The sequence below is a fragment of the Molothrus ater genome, chromosome 29, assembly GCF_012460135.2.
Source record: "Molothrus ater isolate BHLD 08-10-18 breed brown headed cowbird chromosome 29, BPBGC_Mater_1.1, whole genome shotgun sequence".
In the NCBI taxonomy this organism is placed as follows: Eukaryota; Metazoa; Chordata; class Aves; order Passeriformes; family Icteridae; genus Molothrus; species Molothrus ater.
The window spans coordinates 232155-249756 of NC_050506.2; the positions used below are offsets into that span (position 1 = coordinate 232155).

Here is a 17602-nt window from a genome sequence, read left to right on the forward strand (position 1 = left end):
CGGCTCCACCCCCTCCTCACGGCTAAGCCGCGCCTCTTCTGATTCCACCCCGCCCCCTCCATGCTCAGCCCCACCAATCGCGCGTGGCCGCGCCCCATTCTGTGCTAAACCACGCCCTTTCAGCGCTCAGCCCCGCCCCTCCCGGCGCGCCCCACGCGGCCGCGGGCGATGGGGGCAGCGGGGGCCACGCGGGCGGGCCCGCATAGCGCATGCGCGGCTCCGGCACCGGCTCCGCCTCCCCCCGCTCGGATTGGGCCCCGCGGTGTCACGTGACTGGCGGAGGGTGAGGCGGAGTGACGTCACACGAGCAGATTGAGCACACCATTAAATGACGTCACCTTTATTCACCACACCCCAAATAAGTGACGTCATGGGAGCACACATGTCCTTATCCGGTTACGTCACAGAGCACACACACTCATCCCCATCCTGTGATGTCACACTGCTGACTGCTGCATAGATGCCTCTGCCCTATGACATCACAGAGCCACAACCCTGCCCCGACAACCCATGACGTCACAGAGCCCCTGCACACCCCTGACACCCCATGACATCATAGAGTGCCCACATTCTGATGCATGACATCACAGCTCACACACCCGCCCTGTGACGTCAGAGAGCACGCACAACTCCTCGCACGCGCCCCATGACGTCACCCCACACACTGGGAACCTCCCCAAAACCCCCCAAAAACCCCCAAAAACCCCCAAAAACCCCAAAAGCCTCCAGAAAGTCCCCCAAAAATTCCCCATTTTTCGCTCTAAAATCCCCGTTTTTCCCTGCAGAAACCCCAAAATTTTTTTTCCCAAAATCACGGTTATTTCACCCGAACCAAAAATCCAAAAATCCCCCCCCATCCCTAATGACGTCACCCAAACACAATGCCGTCACCCCGAGCACAATGACGTCACTCCCGAGCACAATGTCGTCACCCGCAGTTCCCGCCGTCCCCACGCGGTGTCGCTGTCTCTGCCCCCGCCCATCGATCGCTCGGCGCTCGCTGTGTCTCCCCGCGCGGTCCCGGCAGGCGGGCGGGCCGAGCGCCGAGATGAGCCTGGCGGAGGGCCGCGCCCCGCGGCGCACGGCCGGGAATCGCCTCTCGGGGCTGCTGCAGGCCGAGGAGGAGGACGAGTTCTACCAGACCACCTACGGCGGCTTCAACGAGGCGAGCGCAGCGCCGGGGGGCGCGGCGGGCACGGCGGGAGGCGCGGCGGGAGCGGGCCCGGCGCTCGGAGCGGGGCGGCGGGAGGCGGGAAGCGTGAGGGGAGCGGGGCGTGAGGGGGGCCGGGGGGTGTGCGGGGAACGGGCATGTCCGGGGGATGGGGGATGTCCCGGGAGGAGCGTTTGGGGACCTCCGGGTGCTCCATCTCTGTGGGATCCCGGGATAACGGGGGAGTCCGGGATAAATCCCGGGATAACGGGGGATTCCGGGATAAATCCCGGGATAAATCCCGGGATAATGGGGGATTCCAGGATAAATCCCGGGATAACGGGTTCCCGGGGATCCAGGGAGACCCCTCCCTGTGTCCCACCGGAGTTTGGGCACAATGAGCACTGCGGGCATCCCTGCGTGGGATTCCACGGTTCCCAATCCCCTGTTCCCGTATTCCCAACATTCCCAACATTCCCATATTGGCGATATTCCCGATCCCACATTCTCGGCATTCCCAACATTCCCGATGTTTACCCCAGGAGTCCGGCGATGACGAGTACCGCGGGGACCACTCTGACAGCGATGACGAGGTGGACTCCGACTTCGACATCGACGAGGGCGACGAGCCGGGCTCGGAGCAGGACGAGGCCGAGCCCCGGCGGCGCCGCCGCGTGCTCACCAAGGCCTACCGGGTACCGAGCCCTTCCCGGGGTTTTCCGGGAAATCCCCCCAATCCCGAGCCCTTCCCGGGGTTTTCCGGGAAATCCCCCCAATCCCGAGCCCTTCCCGGGGGCACTGAGCTGTTCCGGGGGGTACCGAGCCCTTCCTGGGGTTTTCCATGGAGATCCCGGCGCTCCCGGGCCCTCATCCCCCGCTGGTTTCTGTCCTCCCTCCCCTGCAGGAGCCGCTCAAGAGCCTGCGGGCCAAGAAGGCCGAGGGGCCGCGGGGAGGCTCCCAGAGGAGCCGGGAGGTGAAATCCACACCCCTGGAGCTGCAGGAGGACGGGGGAGACAGTGAGTGAGGGGGGAATGGGGTGGGATGGGAGCAGGGTCTGTCTTGGTGATCCCAGCTGGAAATGGCATCCTCTGGGGGAGCTCCTGGTTCCCCAGCGGTTGGGAATGAGGGGTCCTGGGGATCTCTGGGTGATCCGTGGCTGATCCCTGTCTCTCCAGGCAGGAAGCACATGCGCCAGTCCACCACGGAGCACACCCGGCAGACGTTCCTGCGGCTCCAGGAGCGCCAGGTGCAGTCCAAGAGGAAGAAGGGAGGGACGAGCTACGAGCGGCCCCTGACCCAGGAGGAGCTGCTGGAGGAGGCCAAGATCACCGAGGAGATCAACCTGCGCTCCCTGGGTGAGGGGATGGACCCTGGGAATGGGAATGGGACACTGGGAATGGGAATGGGGCTGGGACAGGGCCAAGATCACCGAGGGGATCAACCTGCGCTCCCTGGGTGAGGGGATGGGATTGGGATACTGGGAATGGCACAGGGATCCCAGGACCAGACCTGGCAGCGCTGTAAGGTACCCGAGCCAGGCTGAGCTGTTCCTGCCCCCGTTCCTGCCCCCATTCCCGCCCCCAGAGAACTACGAGCGGCTGGAGGCGGACAAGAAGAAGCAGGTGCAGAAGAAGAGGAAGATCGTGGGCCCCGTGATCCGGTACTGGTCCCTGACCATGCCCCTCCTGCCCGAGCCCGGCCGCGATGACCCCGTGGACGTCGAGGGGTGAGTGCCCCCAGAACCCCAAATCCCAGCCTGGAGCTGCCCCACAGGGGCTGGGCAGCCCCTCAGAGCTCCCAGATCCCAAATTCCGGTTCTGGGGGGTGGATTTGGGCACTGAATCCCGACCTGGGGCTCTCACCTTGGAACCTCCTCATCCCATGGGAAAAGCAGGTTTTGGGACCCTGTAATCCATGGGAAAAGCAGGTTTTGAGCTCCACCTTGGCAGCCCCAAATCCCACTTGGAGTCGCAGTTTTTGAGGCCCCAAATCCCATGAGAGTCACAGTTCTTGGGCAACACCCCAAATCCCAAATCCTGCTTTGGAGTCGCAGTTTTTGAGGCCCCAAATCCCATGGGATTCGCAGTTTTTGGGCACCACCACAAACCCTAAATCCCCCATTGGAGCTGCACGTTTTGAGGCCCCGGATCCCTTGGAGGTCGCAGTTTTTGGGCACCATCCTGGCCATCCCAAATCCCCCGTTGGACCCTCACTTTTGAGGCCCCAGACCCCTTTGGAATCCCCCTTTTTGGCCACCCCGAGCTCCCCGCCGGCGCCCTTTAGCGCCCCCTGTGCACGCCCGGGGGAGGCCCTGCCCAGCCCCGTCCCCGCTGCCGTTCCAGGCTGGACCCCGAGGCGCGGCCGCCGTCGCCGGGCAAGTGCTCGCGCACGTTCATCTCCTTCAGCGACGACGCCACCTTCGAGCGCTGCTTCCCCCGGGCGCGGGCGCCGCGGCTGCCGGTGCGGGAGCTGTGCCCGGTGACGCACAAGCCCGCCCTGTACCGCGACCCCATCACCGACATCCCCTACGCCAACGCCCGCGCCTTCCGCATCATCCGCGAGGCCTACCGCAAGTACGTGACGGCGCACGGGCTGCCCAGCGCCGCCGCCGCCGCCGCCGCCGCGGGCACCGCAGGGGCCGGGGACGGCACCGGGGCGCGGCCCGGCCGGCAGAAAATCGTCATCAAACAGAGCGTGCCCAGTGCCTGAGAGACGGGAGAGGGGATTTGGGAACGTTCCTAAAGCTGCAGAAAATCGTCATCAAACAGAGCGTCCCCAGTGCCTGAGAGAGGGGATTGGGGATTTGGGAACGTTCCTAAAGCTGCAGAAAATCATCATCAAACAGAGCGTGCCCAGTGCCTGAGAGCTGGGATTTGGGATTTGGGGTTTGGGGTTTGGGGTGTGGGAGTGTTCTTCGTAAAACTGCAGAAAATCGTCATCAAACAGAGCGTCCCCAGTGCCTGAGAGAGGGGATTGGGGATTTGGGAACGTTCCTACAGCTGCAGAAAATCATCATCAAACAGAGCGTCCCCAGTGCCTGAAAGACGGGAGAGGGGATTTGGGAACGTTCCTAAAACTGCAGAAAATCGTCATCAAACAGAGCGTCCCCAGTGCCTGAGAGCTGGGATTTGGGGTTTGTGGTTTGGGGTTTGGGGTCCTGGGATGTGGGAGCCTCTGGACTCTGCATCCTGCCCACCACAGCAGAAAATCATCATCAGACGGAGCGTCCCCAGCGCCCGACACCACAGATTGAGGTTTGGGGTGCTGGGACTGGCAGCTGTCATGGTTTTGGTGAGGGGCTCCTTTCCAAGTGTTGGCAGTGCCTGAAATCCCGGGATTTTGGGGTGCTGGGCTGTTGGGGTTTGGGGTTTAGGGATATGGGGTCACCCGTTTGAGTGATGGTTTTTCTGGGGTCGTTGTTCACCAGGGGTGTTGGATGAGGGAATAAAGTTGATTTGGGGGTTGGTTTGTGTGGGGTGGTGGGAGCCCCTTTTCGCAGGAAATCCTACAATTAATAAAGAGGTTTGCAGAACCCTTTTCCAGAAATCCTACAAAAAATATAGGGTGGGAGCCATTTTTCCAAGAAATCCTACAACAAACAAGGTTCATGAACCCATTATTTCCCTACAATAACATGGGATTCCCTTCTCCAGAAAAGCCTAAAATAAAGTTTATGGGATTCCTTTTTCCAGAAGAACCTACAGAACATTCCCATCTCCCCCAAACCCCATTTGGGGGTGTCCAGACCCCCTTCACCCCCCGAATTCGGGGCTTGTAGGGCCAAGCCCGCCTCGAGCTTTGTGGGGTTTATGGGATTTGGGAAGGATCCCTGCCCCCCTCACCTTTCCCCGTGTCCCCCTTTTCTCCTGGCGGTTTTTGGGGCCGGAGCTTTGCGGGTTTGTAGGATCGGGGAAGGATCCGCTCTGCCTCTGCCCCCGGCGGGTTTTGGGGTCGGCGGGCCCCGCGGGCCGGGGCGGGGCCCCTCCGCTCCCGATAAGGGCCGGGACGCGGATCCGCCCCTCCCGGCCCGAATAAAGCGCTGATCTCATGCCCCGCGCGGCCCCAGAGCTTTGGGATCGGCCCCGGCTTTTGGGATCGCCTTTGGGATCGGCCCCGGGGCTCCGGGATCGGCCCCGGCTTTTGGGAGCGGCTTCAGGATCCGCTTTGGGATCCCCCCCGGGCCTCGGGACCGGCCGCGGGTTCAGCCCCGGCGCTCGGGATCGGCCCCAGGTACGGCCCCGCTGTCCCCGCGCTGTCCCCGCGCTGTCCCCGCGCTGTCCCCGCGCTGTCCCCGGGAATTTGGGGATCCCGGAGCCGCTTCCCAAAGATTCCCACGCTCCGAGGGGGGCGGGGCGGGGCAGGTGCGTCCCCACCCCCCGCGGGGACACTCGGGGACTCGCGGTTCGTGGCTGCTGACACCGAGCGGGATGTGACCCTGGCAGGTGACAAAGGCTGGCGACAGCTTCTGGCGCGTGCTCGGTGTCCCCCGCGCTGTCCCCGCAGAGGGTGGCACGGCCAGGTCCCGCCGTGTCCCCCCGGCTGTGCCCAGCGGTGCCACCCCGCTGTCCCCCCGTGTCCCCCCGTGTCCCCAGGTCCCCGCGGCCATGACGCCGTACCGGCAGGAGCTGGAGAAGTACCGCGACATCGACGAGGACAAGATCCTGCAGGAGCTGTCCCCGGAGGAGCTGGCGCAGCTGGACGCCGAGCTGGCCGAGATGGACCCCGAGGTGGGCGCGGGGGACGGGCGGTGACACACGGGCGGTGGTGACATGGGTGGTGGTGACACACGGGCGGCGGTGACACACGGGCGGTGGTGACACGGGCAGTGCCACACGGGCAGTGGTGCCACACGGGCGGTGGTGACACGGGCGGCGGTGCCACACAGGTGGCGGTGCCACACGGGCGGTGCCACGGGCAGCGGTGACATGGGTGGTGGTGACATGGGCAGCGGTGCCACGGGCAGCGGTGACATGGGTGGTGGTGACATGGGCAGCGGTGACACGGGCGCTGTCCCCAGAACGTGCTGCTGCCCGCGGGGCTGCGCCAGCGCGATCAGACCCACAAGAGCCCCACGGGCCCCCTGGACCGGGACGCGCTCCTGCAGCACCTGGAGCGGCAGGCGCTGGAGGCCGAGGAGCGCCAGGACCTCGTGCCCTTCACCGGCGAGAAAAAAGGTCTGGGGACAGCGGGGACAGCCTGGGGACAGCCTGGGGACAGCCTGGGGACACGGAGGGGCCACAGAGGGGACACGGAGGGGACACGGAGGGGCCCGGGCCCCCAGGCTCGGGTGTATTTTATATTTAGCTCGGCCTCGCCAGCGGCTCAGGTGTCCTGGGCGAGCTGGGCCCCCGCCAGCCCCGGGCACGGCCACCAGCCCTGGCAGTGTCACCCCCAGGGACAGCAGTGCCAGCCCCGGGATGGTCACAACCCTGTGACAGCAGTGCCAGCCTCAATGAGGCCACCCCCACGATGCCACCTGAAGCCGCTTGTCCCGTGCCCCTGTCCCCAGGGAAGCCGACTGTCCCCATGTCCCCATGTCCCTGTCCCTGTCCCCAGGGAAGCCGTTTGTCCCCATGTCCCCATGCCCGGTGTCCCCCTGTCCCCAGGGAAGCCGTTTGTCCCCATGTCCCCATGCCCGGTGTCCCCCTGTCCCCAGGGAAGCCGTTTGTCCCCATGTCCCCATGCCTGGTCCCCTGTCCCCAGGGAAGCCGTTTGTCCCCAAGGCGGCGGCGCCGGCGCTGCCGCGGGAGGAGCAGGTGACGCTGGAGCCGGAGCTGGAGGAGGCGCTGGCCAACGCCACCGAGGCCGAGATGTGCGACATCGCCGGTGCGTGGGGACAGCGGGGACAGCGGGGACAGCGGGGACAGCGGGGACTGTGGGAATGGGATCAGGAATGGGATCAGGAATGGGATCAGGAATGAGGCCGAGATGTGCAACATCACCGGTGCATGGGGACAGAGGGGACAGCGGGATTGGGATTGGGATTCGAAATGGGATGGGAATGAGGACATGGATGGGGTTGGAATGGGGGTGGGATTTGTAAAGGATGGGGATTTCCCGGGATTTCCATGGATTTCCGTGGGATTTCTGTGGGATTTCCACTGGATTTCCACTGGATTTCCATGGATTTCCAGGGATTTCCACTGGATTTCCACTGGATTTCCATGGATTTCCGTGGGATTTCTGTGGGATTTCTGTGGGATTTCCATGGGATGGGCTCTGCACAGGCCGGGATCCCCGCGGGGCCGGGAGCAGCACCAGGAAGGGCCTCGGCCGAGGGTAACGCTGTCCCCAAGGGCTGTGCCACACGTGTCACGGTGTCACTGCACACACCTGAGTGTCACACGTGTCACGGTGTCACTGCACACACCTGAGTGTCACACGGTGTCAGTGTCACCTGGGGAGGGACACCGAGCACGAGGCCAGCATGGCACACCTGTCCTTGCGTCACTGCCACACACCTGAGTGTCACACGGTGTCACAGTGTCACTGCCACACACCTGAGTGTCACAGACAACCCTGTCACCCCTGTGTCTGTGTCACACACACCCCAGTGTCACACGCTTTGTCCCACAATGTCACCCATGTCCCCCCTCACCCTCTGTGTCCCCTCAGTTAAAGCAGCTCCGACCCCACCTCTGGCTCCCGGTGCCACCTCCCCGGGGGGACACGGGGGCCCTGTGTCCCCCTGTGACCCCAATGTCCCCAGTGTCACCGTGTGTCCCCGCAGCCATCCTGGGCATGTATACGCTGATGAGTAACAAGCAGTACTACGACGCCATCTGCAGCGGGAACATCTGCAACACCGAGGGCATCAACAGTGAGTGACACAGGGGACACAGGGACATGGGGACAGGACATCAACAGTGAGTGACACAGGGGACACAGGGACATGGCGACAGGGCATCAACAGTGAGTGACACAGGGGACAGGGACATGGGGACAGGGCATCAACAGTGAGTGACACAGGGGACATGGGGACAGGGGATCAACAGTGAGTGACACAGGGGACATGGGGACAGGGGGACAGAGCATCAACAGCGAGTGACACAGGGGACATGGGGACAGGGGACAGGGGACAAGTGCCTCTACGGGGTGGTTGGGGCAGTATTTGGGGACCAAACTCGTGTGTCCCTGAGCCCCATCCCCATGCTGTCCCCATGTCCCCACGCTGTCCCCACGCTGTCCCAGGCGTGGTGCAGCCGGACCGGTACCGCCCGGTGCCGGACGAGCCCCCGAACCCCACGGACGTGGCCGAGACGCTGCGGCGGCTGCAGGACAACGACCCCGAGCTGCACGAGGTCAACCTCAACAACATCAAGGTGACACCGCCCCCAACGGGCCCCCAAAGTGTCCCCAGCGTGTCCCCAGGGGCGCCTGTGCAAGCCCCAGGGTGGGTGAAGGGGGGTCCCCAAGGTGCCACCCCGGCCCCTGGGTGACCCCGGGTCCTGGGGGACATCCCCAGCCCTGTGGTGACCCCAAGTGTCCCCGGCTGTCCCCAGGACATCCCTGTCCCCACGCTCGAGGCCATCTGCCAGGCCATCAAGACCAACACCCACGTGCGCAGCCTCAGCCTGGTGGCCACGCGCAGCAACGACCTGGTGGCCAACGTGAGTCCCCACGTGTCCCCCCCACGTGTCCCCAGATGTCCCTGCACGGGTCCCCCCTGTGCCTGTCCACCCATCCCGGGGACACCAAGGACGGTGTCCCCATGGTGCCACTGTGGTGCCACTGTGGTGCCACCGGGGTGTCCCCAGGCGGTGGCCGAGATGCTGGAGCAGAACCAGAGCCTGCAGAGCCTCAACCTCGAGTCCAACTTCATCACCAGCGCGGGGATGCTGCGGCTGCTGGCGGCCATCGGGCGCTGCCCCTCGCTGAGCGAGATCCGCCTGGACAACCAGGTGACAGCGGGGACAGGGACAGCGAGGACAGCGGGGACAGGGACAGTGGGGACAGGGACAACCAGGTGACAGCGGGGACAGGGACAGCGGGGACAGGGACAGGGACAGTGGGGACAGGGACAGTGGGGACAGGGACAACCAGGTGACAGCGGGGACAGGGACAGCGGGGACAGGGACAGGGACAGCAATAGGGACAGCAGGGACAGGGACAGCGGGGACAGCAGGGACAGGGACAGCGGGGACAGGGACAGCGGGGACAGCAGGGACAGGGACAGCAATAGGGACAGGGACAGCGGGGACAGCAGGGGAGGTGACAATGCCCTGACTGTCTCCAACCCTGCAGTGCCAGCGCCTGGGGGACACGGTGGAGATGGGGCTGTGACGGTGACTCTGACCGTGTCCCCAATGATGTCCCCAATGATGTCCCCGCAGTGCCAGCGCCTGGGGGACACGGTGGAGATGGCCATGGCAGCCACCCTGGAGCAGTGTCCCTCCCTGCTGAGGTTCGGCTACACCTTCACCCTGCAGGGCCCGCGGGCGCGCGCCGCCGCCGCCCTCACCCGCAACAACGAGCTCCGTGAGTGTCCCCAGGTGTCACCCGGGGGCCCCAGAGCTCCGTGAGTGTCCCCAGGTGTCACCCGGGGCTCCCAGAGCTCCGTGAGTGTCCCCAGGTGTCACCCGGGGGCCCCAGAGCTCCGTGAGTGTCCCCAGGTGTCACCCAGGGGTCCCAGAGCTCCGTGAGTGTCCCCAGGTGTCACCCCAGGGTCCCAGAGCTCCGTGAGTGTCCCCAGGTGTCACCCGGGGGTGCCAGAGCTCCGTGAGTGTCCCCAGGGTTCCCAGGTGTCACCCGGGGCTCCCAGAGCTCCGTGAGTGTCCCCAGGTGTCACCCGGGGCTCCCAGAGCTCCGTGAGTGTCCCCAGGTGTCACCCGGGGGTGCCAGAGCTGAGCCCACCTTGGAGGGAGCTCCTGAATGTCCCCAAGTGTCACCAGGGCTGGGACTTTACCCTGACCCCCCCTTTTCTCTCCCCCCAGGTCGCCAACAGAAGAAATCCTAAAAATCCCCCCATGCCCACCCCGAGCTCAGGAACCGCTGGGAATAAAGTGGAAAAATGGTGGAAAAATGTCCCAAAAAATTCCCACTTTATTCCTGGGGCGCTGGGGACACTTGGGGACACTTGGGGACGTCAGGCTGGTGGCAGTGGTGGCGGCTCCTCCTCGTCGGAGTCGAACTCGGCGTTCCCGTCCTTCACCCAATTCCCAGCGGGATCCTGGAGCCAGCCCCGGCTGGAACACAGGAAACGGGGTTGGGGGATTTTCTGGGACTTTGGGGAATTTCGGGAATTTTTCTGGATATTTTGGGGATATTTTGGGGGAGTTTTGGGGGGATTTTTTGGGATTTTTCCCGGAACTCCCACCTCCCGACTCACCTGCGCAGGTGCAGGTGGTGCCGCAGGATCCGCAGCCGCTCCGGGCTCGGCCCCTCGGGACATTGGGAATTTCCTTCCTCGGAACTCCGGGAATTTCCTTTCCTTCCCCGCTTCCCGTCCTTGGGGGCACCTGGGGGAGCGCGGGAGGGGCTGCTGGGAATCCCGGGAATGGGGAACTCCCGGGAAATCCCCTGGAACGGGCGGGCGGGGCCTCACTCACCCTCTCGGTGTGCGGGGCCGGGGGTCTCGGCATTCCCGGCATTCCCGGCATTCCCGGCATTCCCGGGGTTCGGCTCTGGCGGCGTCTGGGAATTTTTTGGGATCGTCCCGGGGATCCCGGCCCGGGAGCTGCTGCCCTTGGACCTGGCAGGGGGAGGAGAGAGGGGGTGAATCCCAGAACGTTCCCTTCCCTGGGAACCCCAGAACTTTCCCCGGTGTCCCTGGGGCCCTTTCCCAGCCTTTCCTGTTTGTTCCTGATTTTTCCTGGTATTCCTGGGCTCCTTTCCCATCTGCTCCTGTTTTCTTCCCATCCTTCCCCATCATTTCCCATTTTCCCGGTCCCTCACCTGTCTCTCCTGCAGCAGCTGTTGTACGGGGCCGTTCTCAGCAGAGCGCTCCGGGCCAGGCGGCGCGTCCGGGCCAGCAGCGGGGCCTGCTGGACACGCCCACTGAGACACGCCCACCTCAGGCCACACCCACATAAGGCCACGTGCACCCAAGCCCACGCCCACCTGAGCCGTGCCCATCACAGCCACACCCGCCCGAGGCCACGCCCACCAAGACACGCCCACACACATCACATCCAACCAGGCCGTGCCCACTTAGCACATGCCCAGAGGCCACGCCCCCATGGAAACCACACACAGCCCCACCATAGGACCACCACAACCCCCCCTTGGAGACCACGCCCATATTGTACCACACCCACAGAGACCACACCCTCCCAGGGACACACCCAAGTAGACCACACCCACATTGACCCACACCCACATCAAGCCACACCCACAGGGACCACGCCCTCCCAGGACACACCCACATTTAACCACACCCACATTAATCCAACCTTCAGGGACCACGCCCTCCCAGGGACACACCCACAGAGGCCACGCCCATTTGGTGTCACAGCCTTGGGGCCACGCCCAGCCAGGCCACACCCACCTGCACACCTGGGCCCCCGCCCGGGGCCTCCTGCGGGGTCACCTGGGGTCCCTGCGGGGTCACCTGGGGCCAGCGGGGCCGCCCGAAGGAACGGAGCAGGTCTGGGACAGTGAGGGGACAGTGAGGGGACAGGGACAGGGGACTGGGACAGGGGACAGGGACACCGTGAGTGGGACAGGAGGACAGAGACAGGGCAAGGGGACGGGGACACCGTGAGGGGACACGGCCCGGGGACAGGGACATGGACAGGGGACATGGGGACAGGGTGAGGGGACAGGGACAGGGGGACAGGGGGAAGGGGACAGGCAGGGACACCATGAGGGGACAGGGACAGGGGGACAGGGACGGGGACATGGACATGGGGACAGGGTGAGGGGACAGGGACAGGGGGACAGGGGGAAAGGGACAGGCAGGGACACCATGAGGGGACAGGGACAGGGGGACAGGGTGAGGGGACAGCACAGGTGACACAGGGACGGGTGACACAGGGCCAGGTGACACAGGGCCAGGTGGCAGGGCCACCCCCACTCACTGTCCAGGTGCTTCCTGCCCGCGCGGTGCAGCAGCAGCGTCTGCAGAGTGTCACACACGGGGCGCTGGGGACAGAGCGAGCACGCCAGCCTGGGGACAGCAGGGACGCTCAGGGACACTGGGGACAGCGGGGACAGCGGGGACAGCGGGGGAGCCTCACCTGCCATCGCGCAGCAGCAGCGCCTCGTCCTCGGGGATGGCGCTGGCCAGCAGCTCAGCCACGCGGCGCCTCTGGGGACACGGGGCCACCACGGTCACCCCCGGCACCACACTGTCCCCAAACTGTCCCTAAACTGTTCCCAGACTGTCCCCAGACTGTCCCCACCCAAACCATCCCCAAACTGTCCCCAGACTGTCCCAAAACCATCCCCAAACTGTCCCCAGACTGTCCCCAAACTGTCCCTAAACTGTCTCCAGACTGTCCCCAAACCATCCCCAAACTGTCCCCAGACTGTCCCCAGCTAAATCATCCCCAAACTGCCCCCAAACCGGCCCCAAACTGTCCCTAAACTGTCCCTAAACTGGACAGCCCTGGGGAGAGCTAACGGGACAAAGTGGGGCCGGGGAGGGACCTGGGGGACTCGAGGGCACTGAGGGGACACAAAGGGACCCAGGGAAGGGTTGGGGGTCCCGGGGGGTTCAGGAAAGGGTTGGGGACACCCCGGGGAGGGAGAGGGACACGAAGGGACAGAGGGAAGGGTTGGGGGCATCGAGGGGACAAAGGGGGACCCAGAGAAGGCCTCGGGGAGACCCAGGGAAGGCCTCGGGGACCCTCGGGGCTCAGGCCGCGGCCCGGGGGTGAGGCCGGGCTTGGCGGGGGAGGCCGGGGCTGGGCCTGGCGGTGCCAGGGGTGCCCGAGGGGTGCCCGGGGAGGGGTCCTGGGGGGTGCCGGCCCCACCTGCAGCGCCCCGAGCGGCCCCGGGTCGCTCTCGTCGCGCTTAAAGGACATGGCGGGCCCCGCTAGGCCGCGGTCTCCATGGCAACCGCCACCGCCGCTTCCGGGTAGCGCTTCCCAGGGGACAGCCGGCGGGGGAACCACCAATCAGCGAGCGCTCAGCGCGACCCCCGCGGCTTGATGGGAGCTGTAGTTCGAGCGTGGGGAGCTTCCGTGGGAATGGCGGCGGAGACGGCCCGGCGGAACTACAACTCCCAGGAGGGGCCGCGAGGCCGCGCCGGTTCGGCGGGGCCCGGGGCCGAGCGCTCCTCGTGAGCGGCGGGGCCGGGCCGGGAGCCCCGGGCGGGAGCCCCGGGCCGGGAGCCCCGGGCGGGCCATGGCGGGGAGCGGCGGAGCCGGGGCAGCCCCGCGGGAGCACCGCCTGCAGCCCGGGGACACCCTGCAGGGGCTGGCGCTGCGCTACGGGGTGACGGTGAGCGGCCCCGGGGGACACCGGGGGGACACCGGGAACAGGGAAGGCCCTGGGGGTCCCCAGGGGTCATCTAGGGCCCGTCCTGGCCCGGTTCGGTTCGCCTGCCCATCCTGGTCCGTGTCCTTATCCCTGTCCCCATCCCTGTCCCTGTCCCTGTACTGGTCCCGTTCCATCCCTGTCCCCGCTCTGTCCCCGCTCTGTCCCCGTTCTGTCCCGGTCCCATCCCGGTCCCATCCCGCAGATGGAGCAGATCCAGCGCGCCAACCGCCTCTACTCCTCGGACAGCATCTTCCTGAGAGCCACGCTGCTCATCCCGGGACAGCGCGACAGCCCCGGGGACACCGGCGGGGACATTGCCGGGGACATTCCCGGGGACACCGGCGGGGACAGCCCCGGGGACACCCCCGGCCCCTCCCGGCGCGACCTCTCGGCCTCGGATTTCCTGCGGCGCTTGGACGCCGAGATCGGGCGCTGCAAGGAGGCGGCGGCGCAGCGGCTGCAGGGCCCGAGCTCCAGGTGGGAACTGGGGAAAACTGGGGGGGAAAAATCTGGGAAAAATCAGGAAAAAAATGGGGCAAACGGGGGGGGGAAATCTGGGAAAAATCCGTGGCAAACTGGGGGGGAAAATCTGGGAAAAATCAGGAAAAAAATGTGGAAAAAAATTGAGGGGAAAATTGGGGTGAAACTGGGAGAAAATTGGGGGCAAAATCTGGGGGAAAATTAGGATAAAATTGGGGGGAAATTTGGGATGATACTGGGAGAAAATCGGGGAAAATTTGGGGGAAAAATTTGGGAGAAGACTGGGGTGAACCGGAGCTAAAAGGGAGGGAACCTTGTGGAGCACTGGGGTGTGGTGGCGCCCGCCCGGCTGTCCCGGGTGTCACCGCCTGTCCCCGGTGTCCCCACAGCCCCGGGCCGGGCGGGGGCGGCCCCGGCCCCGCGTCCCCTCGGGGGGCCCGGCTGGGACCCCGACCTCTCACCAGGACCCCGCGGGCGGCCGCGCTCAGGGACAGCGAGGACGAGATCTTCACCTTGTGACAGCTGTGGGGACACTGGGGACACTGGAATGGGACATTGGAATGGGACATCGGGGACACCCAGGATGAGATCTGCACCTTGTGACAGCTGTGGGGACACTGGGGACACCCAGGACGTGACACTGAAGACACCCGGGATGTGACCCGGGAGGTGCCACCAGAACTGAGCTCGGAGGTGCCACCAGCAGGTGCCACTGGGATGTGACACCGGGATGTGCCACCAGCAGGTGTCACCACCGCTCCTCGCTGCCAGGACCCCGAGGGGACACGGGGACTTTGGGGAGGTGTCCTGGTGTCCCCTCCTTGTCCCCGTTTGGGGCTGCAGGGACAGGGATGGTGACAGTGCCACCTCCCGCTGCCAGCTTGTAAATAAACCGGAGCATTGTCACCGGCCGGGCTGTGACACCCCTGGGGACAGGGACACACCCTGGGGACAGTGGGACACCCCTGGGGACAGTGACACCCCTGGGGACAGTGTGACACACCCTGGGGACAGTGTCACACCCTGGGGACAGTGTGACACACCCTGGGGACAGTGACACACCCTGGGGACACGTCACACCCCTTTAGGACAGTGTGACACACCCTGGGGACAGTGTCACATTCCCCTCCGCCTCCAGGGACATTTGGGGACATCGCAGCCCCAGCGGGGCTGGATCCCGGAATTCCCAAATCCCTGGGGAGAATCCAGATCCCGAAATTCCCAAACCCCGATCCCAAACCCCTCCAGGACCCCAAATCCCGAACCTCAAATTCCCAAATTCTACACCCCCAATCCCAAATCCCCACCCCAGGATTTGGGACCCCTCCCAAAAACTCCCCATAAATCCCCCCCCCTCCCCCACGGAAAAAGAACCCCCAAATCCCATAAAAAAAACCCAATCCCATAAAAAACCCCAAATCCCATAAAAAAAACCCCAAATCCCACAAGAAAGGACTCCAGACCCGGGGATCCTTCCCAGCTTCCAGCGCCCCCCGGGCTCTGTATTTATAATATTTATATTGGACCCGGGATCTGGGGGCAAAACCCGGGATTTGGGGCAAATCCGGGATTCTGGGGGCAAACCTGGGTTTTGGGGGGGATCCCGGGACTGCGGGGGTGCCACCCCCCGATTGTCACCGTGTCACCCCCGATTGTCACCGGGAGGGGACGGGGGGACACCCGGGGGTATTTACAGCGGGGGGGGCAGTACGTACATATTTATAGGGGATTTTGGGGGGAAAAGGGGGAATTCCCAACAAAGTGCATTTGTCCGTCTGTCCGGCCGTCCGGGGGGAATTCCCGGCCGGAATTCCCTGGAAAATCTTCCGGGGGTTTGGGGGAGGGGAGGGAAATTCCAGCCCATCCCCCCCCTCCGGGTTAAAGGTGGGCGGGGGCGTCGGAGCCTGCAAGAGAAAGGGGGAAATAATGGGGGAAATAATGGGGGAAATGGGAAATGAATGGGGGAAATAATGGGGGAAATAATGGGGGAAATAATGGGGGAAATGGGAAATGAATGGGGGAAATAATGGGGGAAATAATGGGGGAAATGGGAAATGAATGGGGGGAATAATGGGGGAAATAATGGGGGAAATGGGAAATGAATGGGGGGAATAATGGGGGAAATAATGGGGGAAATGGGAAATGAATGGGGGAAATAATGGGGGAAGTGGGAAATTAATGGGGGAAATAATGGGGGAAATAATGGGGGAAATGGGAAATTAATAGGGGAAATAATGGGGGAATAATGGGGGAAATGGGAAATTAATGGGGGAAATAATGGGGGAAATGGGAAATGAATGGGGGAAATAATGGGGGAAATAATGGGGGAAATGGGAAATTAATGGGGGAATAATGGGGGAATAATGGGAATAATAGGAAATTAACGGGGGAAATAATGGGAAAATTAATGGGGGAAGTGGGAAATTACCGGGGCAATCATGGTGCTGTGGGCAAGGGCACAGGGAGGGGACACTGCAGGTGCCCCGGGGGCTCTCACCTGCGCCGGGGGCGGCAGTGCCACCGTGTCCCCCGTGTCCCCCGTGTCCCCCGTGTCCCCGCGGGGCCTGCGGCGAGCGCTGGGGGCTGGGGGGCGGCGGGGCCCGCCCGGGGGGGACGCTGGGGACGCTGCTGGGGACGCTGGGGACGGTGCTGGGGACACTGGGGACGCTGGCATGGCCACCCCGCAGGGAGCGCAGCAGCTGCTGGTGAGCGGCTTCCATGGCCTGCGGGGACAGGGACAGCTGGGGACAGCTGGGACACCCCAGTGTCCCCCCATGTCCCCATTCCAGGACCCCCTAAACGTCCCCATCCTCCCATCCGTGTCCCCAGTGATGTCACCCTGTCCCCATTGCTGTCCCCAGTGTCCCCAGTCTCACCCTGAGGCTCAGCAGTCCCCATTGCTGTCCCCATTGCTGTCCCCATTGCTGTCCCCAGTGTCCCCATTGCTGTCCCCAGTGTCCCCAGTCTCACCCTGAGGCTCAGCAGTTCCCATTGATGTCCCCAGTGATGTCCCCAATGATGTCCCCAGTGTCCCCATTGCTGTCCCCAGTGTCCCCATTGCTGTCACTCACCCTGAGGCTTAGCAGTCCCCATTGCTGTCCCCAATGATGTCCCCAGTGTCCCCAGTGTCCCCACTGCTGTCCCCATTGCTGTCCCCATTGCTGTCCCCACTGCTGTCCCCATTGCTGTCCCCATTGCTGTCCCCAGTGTCCCCATCGCTGTCCCCATCGCTGTCACTCACCCTGAGGCTCAGCAGTCCCCATTGCTGTCCCCAATGATGTCCCCATTGCTGTCCCCAGTGTCCCCATTGCTGTCACTCACCCTGAGGCTCAGCAGTCCCCATTGCTGTCCCCATTGCTGTCCCCAGTGTCCCCATTGCTGTCCCCATTGCTGTCCCCATTGCTGTCCCCAGTGTCCCCATTGCTGTCCCCATTGCTGTCCCCATTGCTGTCCCCAGTGTCCCCATCGCTGTCACTCACCCTGAGGCTTAGCAGTCCCCATTGCTGTCCCCAATGATGTCCCCAGTGTCCCCAGTGTCCCCAGTGTCCC

The 17602-nt window shown here is 64.3% G+C and overlaps 5 protein-coding genes across 14 annotated transcripts in view; 3 read left to right on the plus strand and 2 right to left on the minus strand.

The window, feature by feature from the left end:
- The first annotated feature begins 1028 nt into the window (after positions 1-1028).
- VPS72 (vacuolar protein sorting 72 homolog) lies at positions 1029-4682 on the plus strand. Its single transcript, XM_054517583.1, has 6 exons — positions 1029-1165; positions 1693-1845; positions 2055-2166; positions 2326-2505; positions 2735-2876; positions 3493-4682. Exons 1-6 carry the CDS (start codon positions 1049-1051, stop codon positions 3857-3859), a joined length of 1071 nt encoding a protein of 356 aa, XP_054373558.1. The 5' UTR covers positions 1029-1048; the 3' UTR covers positions 3860-4682.
- An 86-nt stretch (positions 4683-4768) lies between these two features.
- Positions 4769-10275, plus strand: TMOD4 (tropomodulin 4). The gene is made up of 10 exons (XM_036398023.2): positions 4769-5380; positions 5743-5877; positions 6168-6324; positions 6854-6976; positions 7881-7970; positions 8342-8472; positions 8653-8760; positions 8908-9051; positions 9484-9628; positions 10084-10275. The coding sequence occupies exons 1-10, from the start codon at positions 5198-5200 to the stop codon at positions 10104-10106; spliced, it is 1239 nt and encodes a 412-aa protein (XP_036253916.1). The 5' UTR covers positions 4769-5197; the 3' UTR covers positions 10107-10275.
- SCNM1 (sodium channel modifier 1) lies at positions 10175-13160 on the minus strand. Its single transcript, XM_036398025.2, has 8 exons — positions 13066-13160; positions 12328-12398; positions 12169-12257; positions 11637-11737; positions 11045-11130; positions 10699-10841; positions 10479-10608; positions 10175-10335 (listed from the first exon to the last, which is right to left on the minus strand). Exons 1-8 carry the CDS (start codon positions 13114-13116, stop codon positions 10236-10238), a joined length of 771 nt encoding a protein of 256 aa, XP_036253918.1. The 5' UTR covers positions 13117-13160; the 3' UTR covers positions 10175-10235.
- A 193-nt stretch (positions 13161-13353) lies between these two features.
- LYSMD1 (LysM domain containing 1) lies at positions 13354-14959 on the plus strand. Its single transcript, XM_036398026.2, has 3 exons — positions 13354-13534; positions 13776-14050; positions 14443-14959. The coding sequence occupies exons 1-3, from the start codon at positions 13439-13441 to the stop codon at positions 14570-14572; spliced, it is 501 nt and encodes a 166-aa protein (XP_036253919.1). The 5' UTR covers positions 13354-13438; the 3' UTR covers positions 14573-14959.
- A 564-nt stretch (positions 14960-15523) lies between these two features.
- ARHGEF11 (Rho guanine nucleotide exchange factor 11) overlaps positions 15524-17602 on the minus strand; it is a 35513-nt gene continuing 33434 nt past the window's right edge. For 9 of the 10 annotated variants that reach the window (XM_054517658.1, XM_054517656.1, XM_054517655.1 and 6 more), the window contains 2 exons: positions 16482-16776; positions 15524-15957 (listed from right to left, as the gene is read on the minus strand). In XM_054517658.1, coding sequence (XP_054373633.1) covers positions 15932-15957; positions 16482-16776 — 321 coding nt within the window. In that variant the 3' untranslated portion in view covers positions 15524-15931. The remainder of the gene's footprint in view (positions 15958-16481; positions 16777-17602) is intronic. The other variant, XM_054517657.1, reaches the window with a different exon arrangement.

Coding starts and splice junctions, on each gene's coding strand:
- SCNM1 (XM_036398025.2), bottom strand. CDS start 13,116: ATGTCCTTTAAGCGCGACGAGAGCGACCCGGGGCCGCTCGGGGCGCTG. Junction 12,258..12,327: donor CTGCTGCTGCGCGATGGCAG/GTGAGGCTCCCC, acceptor TGCTGTCCCCAG/GCTGGCGTGCTCGCTCTGTC. Junction 10,609..10,698: donor CGGCCCCGCACACCGAGAGG/GTGAGTGAGGCC, acceptor GCGCTCCCCCAG/GTGCCCCCAAGGACGGGAAG.
- LYSMD1 (XM_036398026.2), top strand. CDS start 13,439: ATGGCGGGGAGCGGCGGAGCCGGGGCAGCCCCGCGGGAGCACCGCCTG. Junction 13,535..13,775: donor CGCTGCGCTACGGGGTGACG/GTGAGCGGCCCC, acceptor CCCATCCCGCAG/ATGGAGCAGATCCAGCGCGC. Junction 14,051..14,442: donor CTGCAGGGCCCGAGCTCCAG/GTGGGAACTGGG, acceptor GTGTCCCCACAG/CCCCGGGCCGGGCGGGGGCG.
- TMOD4 (XM_036398023.2), top strand. CDS start 5,198: ATGCCCCGCGCGGCCCCAGAGCTTTGGGATCGGCCCCGGCTTTTGGGA. Junction 9,052..9,483: donor AGATCCGCCTGGACAACCAG/GTGACAGCGGGG, acceptor ATGTCCCCGCAG/TGCCAGCGCCTGGGGGACAC. Junction 9,629..10,083: donor CACCCGCAACAACGAGCTCC/GTGAGTGTCCCC, acceptor CTCTCCCCCCAG/GTCGCCAACAGAAGAAATCC.
- VPS72 (XM_054517583.1), top strand. CDS start 1,049: ATGAGCCTGGCGGAGGGCCGCGCCCCGCGGCGCACGGCCGGGAATCGC. Junction 1,846..2,054: donor TGCTCACCAAGGCCTACCGG/GTACCGAGCCCT, acceptor CCTCCCCTGCAG/GAGCCGCTCAAGAGCCTGCG. Junction 2,167..2,325: donor GCAGGAGGACGGGGGAGACA/GTGAGTGAGGGG, acceptor CTGTCTCTCCAG/GCAGGAAGCACATGCGCCAG.